At 45.7% G+C, this 11639-nt stretch overlaps 1 protein-coding gene across 6 annotated transcripts in view; it reads right to left on the bottom strand.

Moving 5' to 3' along the window:
• Nucleotides 1–2935: 2935 nt before the first annotated feature.
• pacsin3 (protein kinase C and casein kinase substrate in neurons 3) overlaps nt 2936–11639 on the bottom strand; it is a 217487-nt gene continuing 208783 nt past the window's right edge. For all 6 annotated transcript variants that reach the window (XM_059975382.1, XM_059975377.1, XM_059975378.1 and 3 more), the window contains one exon: nt 2936–9612. In XM_059975382.1, coding sequence (XP_059831365.1) covers nt 9497–9612 — 116 coding nt within the window. In that variant the 3' untranslated portion in view covers nt 2936–9496. The remainder of the gene's footprint in view (nt 9613–11639) is intronic.

Genomic DNA, 11639 nt, shown 5'->3' with positions numbered 1-11639 from the left:
AACCTGGAGCTCTAACAGCTGATCTCCACAGTTACATCACTAATGAGGCTTGTGATTAGTTGGGACCCTGTGGTCACATCCTGCCAACCTGAGGGAGACCCAGATATACCCCCTTTTCAGTGTCTGTTAACCAAATCTCAGTCTGGTGTCCCAGTTCTCTGCAGGCCTACCCCTCCTGTGGGGTGGCATTACAGAGAGCTTTGAGAGCACAAATACACTGCCCTGGACCAGGTCCTGCTTTGGTGTGGCTGTTCTGAGGCAGGCTGTGGAGTCAGACAGTGTGCAGATCCCCAAAAGGTCATTTTTGGGCAGAAACAGGAAAGGAAGTTAACAAACACTTAATAAAGGAGAGCCAAGTGTCAGAATGGTCGCACCCCTGGCTGAGTATCACAACCAGTCTCTGGGAGCAACACAAGACATCGTGACTTTTATACTATAAAGCAGAGGGTGGGGTCTTGGATGCACTCGAGATGAAAGGTGAGTGAAAACGGGCAAAGGATCAGGTTAGTGAGAGGCTGATGTGATGGATGAGTGTCTCAAGACAGGGGAGTTTTAAAACAGACTTGACAAACATCCTTGATTTTGGACCTGCATAAGCCACACCAACTTTTAGAGCACCAGAGTCGAGGAGATGCCCTGTCCTAGAGAAACAAGTCTGGAGCTGATCCAGCTCGCCAAGATGCCAGCTAATTCCCAAAGATACTGCTTGAAATGCTTTCAGCAGGGTTGACAGGGCATAGCCAGGACAGACCTGTCCTCTGTTTCAATACTGCAGTGGTCCATTATAGTGAGGAACAGGGTTAGAGGCACACGACATTGTACAGAAGCAATTGGGAGCACTAACCCAATTCTTTTCTATGATTTCCTTTATCTCCTCAAGATGGTGTTGGTGAACTGCACCTTTGATCTTCAGACGATGACACGGGGACCAGGGTTATGACTGGGGTTTGGGGAGAGCAAGCGTTGATTCCTTATCCCTGACTGTATAGCTATGGTCAATAGCTATCTCAACGTTAGTCTGCAGCTCACTTACTGGCTGTAACTGCTGATGGTCAACCTTACATTGCTCAATCTGAAGCCCTACGGAGAAGAAGCCTTCGTCACATTCCTGTCCTGACTGTCCCATAAGACAATAGAGCAGAATTAAGCCCTTCAGCCCATCAAGTCTGTTCCACCATTTAATCATGGCTGATCCTTTGCAAACCCATTCTCCTGCCTTCTCCTTGTAAACTTTCATGTCCTGACTTATCAAAAATCTAACAACCTCCACTTCAAATACACTCAATGACTTGGCCTCCACATCTGCCTGTGACAACGAATTCCACAGATTCAGCACCATCTGGCCAAAGAAATTCCTCCTCAAATAAGTTCTAAATGGACACCCCTCTATTGTGAGGTTGTGTCCTCTGGTCCTGGGCCCCCCACTATAGGAAACAATCACTCTATATAGGCTTTTCAACATTCAATAGATTTCAATGACACAAAGCCATCAATTCCCTTATCCAAGTCATTGACAAGCAACATAAAAAGGAAATCCCAACACCAACCCCTGTGGACACCACCAATTATTGGCAGTCAATCAGAAAAGGCTCTTGCCAATGAATGCTCCATCCATGCTTGTACCTCCTATTACCATAGGCTCTTATCTTGCCAAGCAGGATCATGTGTGGCACCTTGCCAAAGGCCTTCTGAAAATCCAAGTACACAACATTCACTAGCTCTCCTTTGTCGATCCTGCTTGTTATTTCTTCAAAGAATTCCAACAGTTTTGTCAGGCAATATTTTCCCTTAAGGAAACCATGCTGACTTTGGTCTCCAAGTACCTTGAAATCTCATCCTTAACAATTGGCACCAACATATTCCCACCCACTGCAATTTCCTTTCTTCTGCCTCCCTCTGTACTTGAGGAGTGGAGTGACATTTTCCAGTCCTCCGGAATCATCTCAGAAATTAGTAATTCTTGAAAAATCATTACTAATGCCTCCACATTCTCTTCAGCCTCCTCTTTCAGAACCCTAGGGTGTAGTCCATCTGGTCCAGGTGACTTGTCTACCTTCAACTTCATCTTCCCAAGCACCTTCTCCCCTGTATTAGCAACTACACTCACTTCTGCCCCTGACACTCTTGAACATCCAGAATACAGCTAGTATCTTCCACAGTGGAGACTGATGCAATACACTTATCAAGCTCAACGGCCATTTCCTTGTTCCTCATTACTATCTCTCCAGCGGCCCCATATCTACTCTCACCTCTTTTACTCTTTGTAAAAACATTTGAGACCCTGTTTGATATTATTGCCGAGCTTACTTTCTTTTCACTCTTTTATGAATTTTTTACTTGCCTTCTGTTGGTATATGAAAGCTTCCCAATCCTCTAACTTTTGTCTGTTATATGCTCTCTCTTTGGCTTTCATGTTGTCCCGTTGGAATGTTTGGACCAAATCCAGGTTACTGTTTGAGACATCATAACTCCCAACCCACCACCTTTACTATCTACAACCAGGTGACATGGTGGGATAGTGTGATGTGACTTCAGCATCCTTTGTAAGGATGTTGTTCCTGTGTGTGTGTGGGTTTCCTCTCACAGTGTAAAGACTTATCGATTAGGAGGTCAATTGGTCATTGTAAATTGTCCTGTGATAGGTGGGTTGCCAGATGACGCAGCTCATTGGCCTGGAGGGGTCTGTCCATGCAGTATCTCTAAAATATAAAACCCTGACATGGAACTTTGGAACTAGAGCAATACGGATGAGGTTTCTGGTTTAACGTTTAACCTGCTCTCTAGGTTGGGCAAACAGCCATTCAGTTTATTAAAGCAGCTACACTAAAACCCTGTAATAATATTGACCAGTGGCAGTGAATGGGGCTGAATGCTAGGTGATTGTCTACACTGGGCACTCTGAGCTCTCCTTACATTCACCAACTAATGAAGGGCGACAAGTTCAAGCTCAACTTTATTGTTACTCAACCATATACATCGATACCACCAAGCAAAACAACATCCCCCTGAACCAAGCTGCTCAACACAGACCTATAACTCACACATAAGGTAATATTACCACAAATAAATTAACAGATAATAAGGTTCAAAAAATAAACAGTATAATGTTAAGTGATGAGATCTGGGTGGTGGCAGGGAGTTCAGAGGTCTCACGGCCTGGGGGAAGAAGCTGTTTCCATTCCCAACAGACCTTGTCCAAGTGCTACGGTACCTCCTGCCTGGTGGCCGGGAGTCAAAGAGATTGTTGGATGGATGGGAGGATTCACTGACAATGCCGGGTCAGGACATTTCTGATGGTGCGCCTGTAAAAATTGGTGAGAATGGGAGGGATGAGCCTCGCTTGCCTCAGTCTCCTCAGGAAGTGGAGAAACTGCTCCACTTTTTTTTGACTAAAGGGTTGGTGTTGAGGGGCCAGATGAGATCACCCATTGAGTGTACACCCATAAACTTGGTGCTCCTAATTCTACATGGAGGGGCCGTGTTTGTGTACTGAGAAGCGGTCAGCCTGAACCTTCCTAAAGAGGACAATCATCACTTTGGCCTTGTCCACACTGAGACTCAAGTTGTTGTGCTCGCACCATTCTACCTCCTCTCCGTAGCCCTATTGTTGTCATTGATGAGGCCAACCACATTGTGTCATCAGTGAACTTGATGATTGGTTTGAACTGGATCTATCAGTGTAGTCGTGTGTCAGTGGTGTGATCAGCCCTGGGGAGCACCAATGATCCAGCTGGAGACGCCTCTGTGGCCTTTCTATCAACAAGTCGCAGAGAGAGGTATGTTGTGACCCCACCAGCTTCTGAGGGATCATCTTATTAAACAGCAAGATGAAGTCAATTACGACAATATGAGGCACCATTTTCTGGGTGCTCCAGGACAGAGTGGAGAACAGAAGCTATGGTATTGTCAGTGCACTGATCTGGGTAGTAAGTAGCAGGAAGATCGGATTTAATGGAATACATAACCAGCCGCTCAAAGCTCTTCATTATTGTTGAGGTCAGTAGTCAATGAGGCAGGTTATTGTCACCCTCTTGGGCACTGGGATGATGGTGGCTGCCTTGAAGCCGGGGAGGACAGCAGACTGTTCCAGAGAGATGTTAAAGTTGTCACTTAGAACCCAGGTTAACTGGGCTGCACAGTCCCTCAACCTCCAGCCAGGTATGTTGTCAGCCCGTAGCTTTATGTGGGTCTTCCTCACATCAGCTGTGGCCATACAGAGTGCCTGCTCGTCCTGTGCGGGCCCTCCTCACCAGCTATTCGTTCCATGCATCAAACCAAGAGTAAAAGACATTCAGCCCATTAGGGAAAGAACTGTCACTGATGCTCAGGGTGAACTTGCAGTCTGTTAAGGTCACATTCACCTCACATCTCAGGTGTCACAGAAATGACTGCATATTTTCTATGAATAACTTTGTTTTACCTTCCTGATGGTAGAGGGAAGTGCAGTGTATACAGACACAATCAAGTGAACGAAGTCTTGGGGAAAATACACTACATGTCTTCTTAACCAGTCTATCAACTTGAACTTCAGCTTTGAGCCATGGCTCAGGGTGTTAGAATTTGAGGTTCAATCCCAGCATCCTCTGTAAGGATCCTTGTACGTAGCACCCCCACCCCCCACCCCCCGTGGAATTTCCCCGGGCACTCCAGTTTTCTCCCACAGTCCAAAGTCTTACTGGGTACATTAATTGTAAATTGTGATTAGGCTAGGGTTAAATCTGGCAGTTGGGGGTAGCTGGGGCGGGGCAGCATAGCTGAAAGGGCCTATTCTGCACTGTCTCCAGATAAAATAAACTGAAATCTAAGGATGTGGACCAAAAGATCTGTCTGTTCCTCCTCACTGTTAAGGATCCTGCCATTAACCCGGTATTCCGCCTTCAAAATCCACCTTCCAAAGTGAACCACTTGACACTTCACTGAAATGAACTCCATCTGCCACTTCTCAGCCCAGCTCTGAATCCCATCAATGTCCCATTGCAACTTTCAACAACCTTCTACACCACCGCTAATCTTTGTGTCATCTCCAAACTTGCTAACTCATTCCACATCCTCATCCAAGTACAAAGAGCAGGGGATCTGCACGACACCACTGGTCACTGGGCTTCGGGCAGAATAAGCTCCATCTATAATCACTTGCAGGCAAGGCAATTCTGAAACCACAGCCAGATTTCCTGTACCCCATATGCCTACTTTGTTGCATACTTTACTAAAATCTGTATACACCACATCCATTGCTGTACCCAAGGGAAAAATCTATCAACGATCTCCGCCACCCACACCATGCCACTTTCTCATAGCTGCATCAGACAGAAGCTTGAAGTCCCACAGGAAATATTTCCCTTCAACCATTCTGTTCTTGAACCAACAGGCACATACCTAACCACCACAACACTACGATCTCTTTGCACTACTGTGGACATTTTTGTCCTATGTGTTCACTCTTGTCACAATTTTATGTTAATTTATGCTTTTCTTGTGAATGTTGCTTGCATGATGTTGCAACGTTATAAAATTCTGGTTTATGTTGCTACGAGCAAATGGTATTACAGGGAAGATTCTAGCGTGGATAAAGCAGTGACTGATTGGCAGGAGACAGAGAATGGGAATAAAGGGAGCCTTTTCTGGCTGGCTGCTGGTGACTAGTGGTGTTCCACGGGGGTCTGTGTTGGGACCGATTCTTTTTACGTTATATGTCAATGATTTGGATGATGAATTGATGGCTTTGTTGAAAAGTTTGCAGATGATATTGAAGACAGGTAGAGGGGCAGGTAGTTTTGATGAAATAAGGAGGCTACAGAAGGAATTAGGTTAGGAGAATGGGCAAAATAGCGGCAGATGGAATACAGTGTAGGGAAGTGTACGGTCACGCACTTTGGTAGAAGAAACGAAAGGGTTGACTATTTTCTAACTGGAGAGAAAATACAAAAATCTGAGGTGCAAAGAGACTTGGGAGTCGTTGTGCAAGATTCCCTGAAGGTTAATTTGCAGGTTGAGCCTGTGGTGAGGAAGCAAATGCAATGTTGGCATTCGTTTCAAGAAGTTTAGCAGAATATAAAAGCAAGGATGTAATGTTGAGACTTTATAAAGCACTGGTGAGGCCTCACTTGGAGTATTGTGAGCAGGTTTGGGCCCCTCATTTAAGGGAGGATGTGTTGAAACTGGAGAGGGTTCACAAAGATGATTCCAGGATTGAGTGGCTTGTCATATGAAGAGCGTTTGATGGCTCTGAGCCTGTATTCACTGGAATTTGGAAGAATGAGGGGTGATTTCATTGAAACCTCATCAAATGGTGAAAGGCCATGATAGAGTGGATGTGGAAAAGATGCTTCCAGTGGTGGGAGAGTCTAAGACCAGAATAGAGGGGGGTCCTTTTAGATTGGAGGGGAGGAGGAATTTCTTTAGCCACAGAGTGGTGAATTCTTTGCCACAGGCAGCTGTGGAGGCCGTCTTTATTATATTTAAGGCAGAGGTTTATAGATTCTTGATTGGTCAGGGTGTGAAGGGATATGGGGTGAGGAGCAGGGGAGGTAGGAGACTGGGGCCAAGAGGAAGAATGGATCAGCCATGATAAGATGGCAGGGCAGACTCAATGGGCCAATTCTGCTCCTATATCTTATGGTCTAACTTTATAAAACTCTATTAGGCCACATTTGAAGTATTGCACACAGTTCTGGTCACCCCCATTATAGGAAGTAGGTTGAGGCTTTGGAGAGGGTGCAGAGGAGGTTTACCAGAATGCTGCCTGGTTCAGAGGGCATGTGCCATTACAAGACTGGATTAACTTGGGCTGTTTGCTCTGGAGCGATGGAGGCTGAGGGCAGATCTGATAGAGGTTTACAAGATTATGAGATTAGAGTGGATAGACAGCGTATTTCCCAGGGTTGAAATGTCTAACACCAGAGGGCATGCATTGAAGGTGAGGGGGGTAGGTTCAAGGCAGATGTGAGGGGGAAGTGTTTTTTTTACTGAGAGCGATGGATGCCTGGGATGGGGTAGCGGCAAATTTTAAGAGACGTTTGGATCAGCACATGGATGTGAGGAAGATGGAGGGATATGGGCATGGTGTAGGGTGGAAGGATTAGTGTTTGGGTGTTTTTGATTTGCTTTTTAGCTGGTCTGGCACCACACTGTGGGCCGAATGGCCTCGATGTTCTCTGCTTATGATGCTGCTGCAAGGAAGCCTTTTGAAGCATCAGGCCACTCGGCCCATCAAGTCTGCTCCCCATTTCATCACAACCAATCCGATTTTCCTCTCAGCCCCATGTGTATGTGACACTCAACTCAATTCTGACATAATAGTAACTTCAGTTCTACCAATTAACCATCATCAACTTAATTCACAGTTTGACCTAAACAATTCTACCTAATTAACTAGCAATACTGGCAGTTGAGCAGGTCATGGGTAGGTGCCTTTTGCTGGTTTTGTCAAAGGCAGCCCCATTGCATTTGTGACAGTTGAGGATAGGCTAAGGAGAATTAGACAGATTGGATTTGTCCTGACTTTGGTGAGAACTAAGCATTACTCCTCATTGTCCAGTAGATGCCAGTGTTGTTTGCAAGTAGCTGGAGAAGGAGGCAACTTGGTCCTTCCAACCTACCCTACCATTGGCCAAGGTCACAGGGCTAAATTTTATGATCTACAGAAAGCAGAGGAACAGCTCTGCTCTACTGGCCTAGCCATCCATTTTGGATGAACTTAGTGACTCAGCTTCCATAGGATAACTACATTAAATAATGTTCCATCCTCCCTGGTCTGCGGCTCCCCAGCCTGGGAAAAGGCCCACTCTGAACCCCAGCAAGCTTTGTGTTTCAAGGAAATTACCACTCATCTTTTTAAATGCTACAAAATAGACTTTGATTGCAGTGGGACGACCTGACTGGAGTGCAGCAAGATGTGGAGCACGGTGGCTAGTAGAGTGGGCGACTGGTGAGGGTGAAGCAGAGTAAATTCCTCCATCCGGGTACAAGGTTCCAGGGGAGTGTGAAACTGAGCCAGCGCACAGGAACATGGCAAATAGAATATCACGTTGAAATAAGTGAAGTTATTTGCTTTGCTTCAAATTTTAATGGTCAGAAACCAGATAATGTTTATGTTCAAAGGTTGATGTACATAAACAGCTGAAGGTTAATGTGCAGAGTCAGCAAATAATCAGGAAAGTATGGAGCAACATATAAAGGTGCTGGAAGAACGCAGTGGGTCAGGCAGAAACTGTGGAGAAAAATCAATTGTCAATGTTTCAGGTCAAGACCTTTCATCCAGACCCAGTCCAGGTGCCTACCCAACCCAGCGAGTTCCTCCAGCATCGTTGTAAAGCTCAAGGTTTCCAGCATCTTGTGTCTCCAATGATGGAAGTGTCTTTATTACAGTGGGATTTGTGCACAGAAGATGGCTGTCTTTCCGCTATTACACAGGGCCTTTGACGACACAACATCTGGAGCACTGATTACACTTCAGTTTCCCAATTCATGACACAAGAAACCCAAGAGCTAGTAAGAGATGATTATGGAGGGAGAGTAGAGGGAGTGCAACAAAATATAGTTCCAAGGGTACTCGTGGAGAGATTAGCAAGGAAAGTGAGAAGGAAGCCCATTGAAGCTTACAAACACTCCATGGCTCAATAGGCAGAACGTTTCCCCATGGCTGAGGAATCTGGAACCAGGAGGCACACTCTACATTCACACTGAGATGAGGAAATTTCTTCAATGAGCTTCCTTAACCTTGAGGAGCCGATGATTCTTTTATCTCGAGAAGGAAATGTGAGATGCTGCGATAACTCGATAAGTGGCTGAGCAGTGATTGGGCCAGTCAATTGTCGCCCAGAGGAAAGAGCAGGCAGCTCTCTGTGTGCACAAGGAGAATTAGGTCTCAGAACGAGGCGCTAAATTACTGGGTTTATTTTCTCTTGGCAGATACAGTCAAGATCAATTAGTAGACAGACCTACCAAGTGTGGTCAGGAAATTCCTTCAGAAAAAGTTCTCACTCTTCCGACATCCACTGTGCTCAAACTGCCCTTTATTTCCCAGAGAAAACGATAACATCCAAGCCCAGAGCTCATTCAACAGCCCACAGCTCCCAATTGGGAACTGGCTTGAATCACTCAGCATCTGCAGAGGGAGAAACTTCAGTGTGTCACCTCATTAACTGTGTCGCTCTCTCCACAGATGCTGTCTGGCCCATTCGGCATCTCCAGCTTTCCCGGCTTTTTATCAATAAAGAGACATTCCCAGAGGTCTCAGGTCTGCTACCCGAACAACCTGTTGATCATAAATACCACTCTGTTTGTTCCAGAAGCTGTGTACAGCTCACTCAGGCACCTGGTTAGATAAACAGCAAATAGCACAGGAGGCAACAGAAGGCTCCAACCAGGCACGGATTAATAAAGTCAAGAGCTTAACTGCAGTGATTCTTCACTCTAAAGATAAAATGAGCAGAGGGAGGAGGCAAAAACAAAAATCAGAAAAAGTGGGGTAGGGAGAGACTGCGGAAGGTGTTGATCAGGAATACACCAGCACCGCATAGTTGGCTGGGTAGAGTCCCGCTTGTCCACTGTTGAGCTGACCCTTGCACCAGCCTTGCTCATCCTCTTCGCCAATCTTCAGGAATTCTTCACCTGTTGGGAGACACAGGGAGGGAGATGGATAACTAGGCAGGTGCTGGTGACAGGATCTATGCTTTGTGATGAGGCTGTTAAATGAAGAGAAAAGTCAGGGACAAACTTGGCCACCTTCAACATCACCATAACGTCTCACTGTCAACCTGCACCAAGCACTTTCTTCTTGTTGTTTTCCTCGGCTTGGCCTCCCCCAGACACTAACACAACCTTCGCACTATGATAGGGTCCTCTGTCACCTCACACGGAGTTTTACTGGCCCTGAGAAGCTGCTGCTCATGGTGAATTCAGTGCAATGTAAATGCCATGCCGTACCACAGTCTGCTTCCTGCACTGGTACGTGTCCTGGTAAGGACACAAAGTTCAGGTTTCAGATAACTAACGGTGCAGCTTCAGTCTGGACGTTAGAGATGCAAGTCAGAAGGAAACAGAAGTTGAAACTGGCTTTGTAGCTGTAACCATGCAGGGATTCAGACTGACAGGACAGCTGAAGGTTAATGGGCCTACACCAAAACAAAAACAACACCCCATTTTACAACACAGCATGCAAACATGCCTGGCAAATCCTGCTCCACTCCCCCAAGGCCTCGGAGAAGAAGGAAAGGCAAGTCTTGGGCCACATGACCATCACTGTACTAAAACCTCACATAATCCCAACTCACTTCCAGGACAGGTCAACTAGAGAAGGGGACATATTTGATCTTGTACTAGGAAATTAGCCAGTCCAGGAGACATATCTCTTGGGGGGGGGGGGGGAAGCATTTCATAGACAGCGACCACACCTCCCTGACCTTTACTCTCATCTTGGACAGGGATAGGAGCAGATGCGATGGAAAAGGGTGAATTATTAGGAACTTGGGAGCATAAACTGGGAAATGTACAATGGAAACATAGAAGCTGTCGAGGGAGCACTTGCAGAAGGTTCTGGATAGGTTCACTCTACTGATGTCCATGTGAAGGGAAAATGGTTGACAGGAACAAGAGGAAGGAGGTTTAGGAAGCAAGGATCAGGCAGGGCCCTTAAGAGTTGCAAGGTAGCCATGATGGAACTTAAGAAGGGAGTTAGGAGGGCTAAGAGGAGACTTGTGAAGGCGTTGGTGAGTAGGATTAAGGAAAACCTCAAAGCATCGACACACACAAGAACAGGAGGATGATGAGAGTGAGGGCAAAATCAATCAGGGATAAAACAGGAAACCTGACTGGAGTTGGGTGGAGGTGGGGGTGGCCCTTAAGACCATGATTCAACGAATTCCAATTTCCTGCCTTTTCCTTGTATCCTTCCATCCCCTGACCAATAAAAAATCTACCAACTTCTGCCTTAAATGTACATGAAGCCTTGGCCTGTGGCAATGGATTCCAGATTCACCACTCTCTGGCCTTTGACTTTCCCACCATCCTTTTCACATCCACTCTGTCAAGGCCTTTCACTATTCGATAGGTTTCAATGAGGTCACCCATAATTCTTCTGAATTCCAGTGAGTACAGGCCCACAGCAATCAAGCACTCTCCATATGAGAAGCCATTCAACCCTGGAATAATTTTTGTGAATCTCCTTTGAACCCTCTCCAGTTTCAGCACATCCTTACTAAGATAAGGGGCCCGGAACTGCTCACAATACTCCAAGTGAGGCCTCACCAGTGCTTTATAAAGTCTCAACATTACATCCTTGCTTTTATTTCTAGTCCTCTCGAAATGAATGCTATCATCACATTTGTCTTCCTCACCACAGACTCAACCTGCAAATTAACCTTTAGGGAATCCTGCAGAAGGACTCCCAAGTCGCTTTGCATCTCAGATTTTTGTATTTTCTCTCCAGTTAGAAAATAGTCAACCCTTTCGTTTCTTCTACTAAAGTGCATGACCGTACACTTTCAGACACTGTATTCTATTTGCCATTTCTTTGCCCATTCTCCTAATCTAAGTCCTCTGTAGCCTCTCTACTTCCTTAAAACTATCTGCTACAACTATCTTCATATGTCTGAAAACTGCAACAAAGCCATTAATTCCATCATCCAAATCATGATAGT

The sequence above is a fragment of the Hypanus sabinus genome, chromosome 7 (genome assembly GCF_030144855.1).
Source record: "Hypanus sabinus isolate sHypSab1 chromosome 7, sHypSab1.hap1, whole genome shotgun sequence".
Lineage (NCBI taxonomy): Eukaryota > Metazoa > Chordata > Chondrichthyes > Myliobatiformes > Dasyatidae > Hypanus > Hypanus sabinus.
The sequence above is the reverse complement of the archived record's forward strand: the minus strand, read 5'-3'. Positions and strand labels throughout refer to the sequence as shown.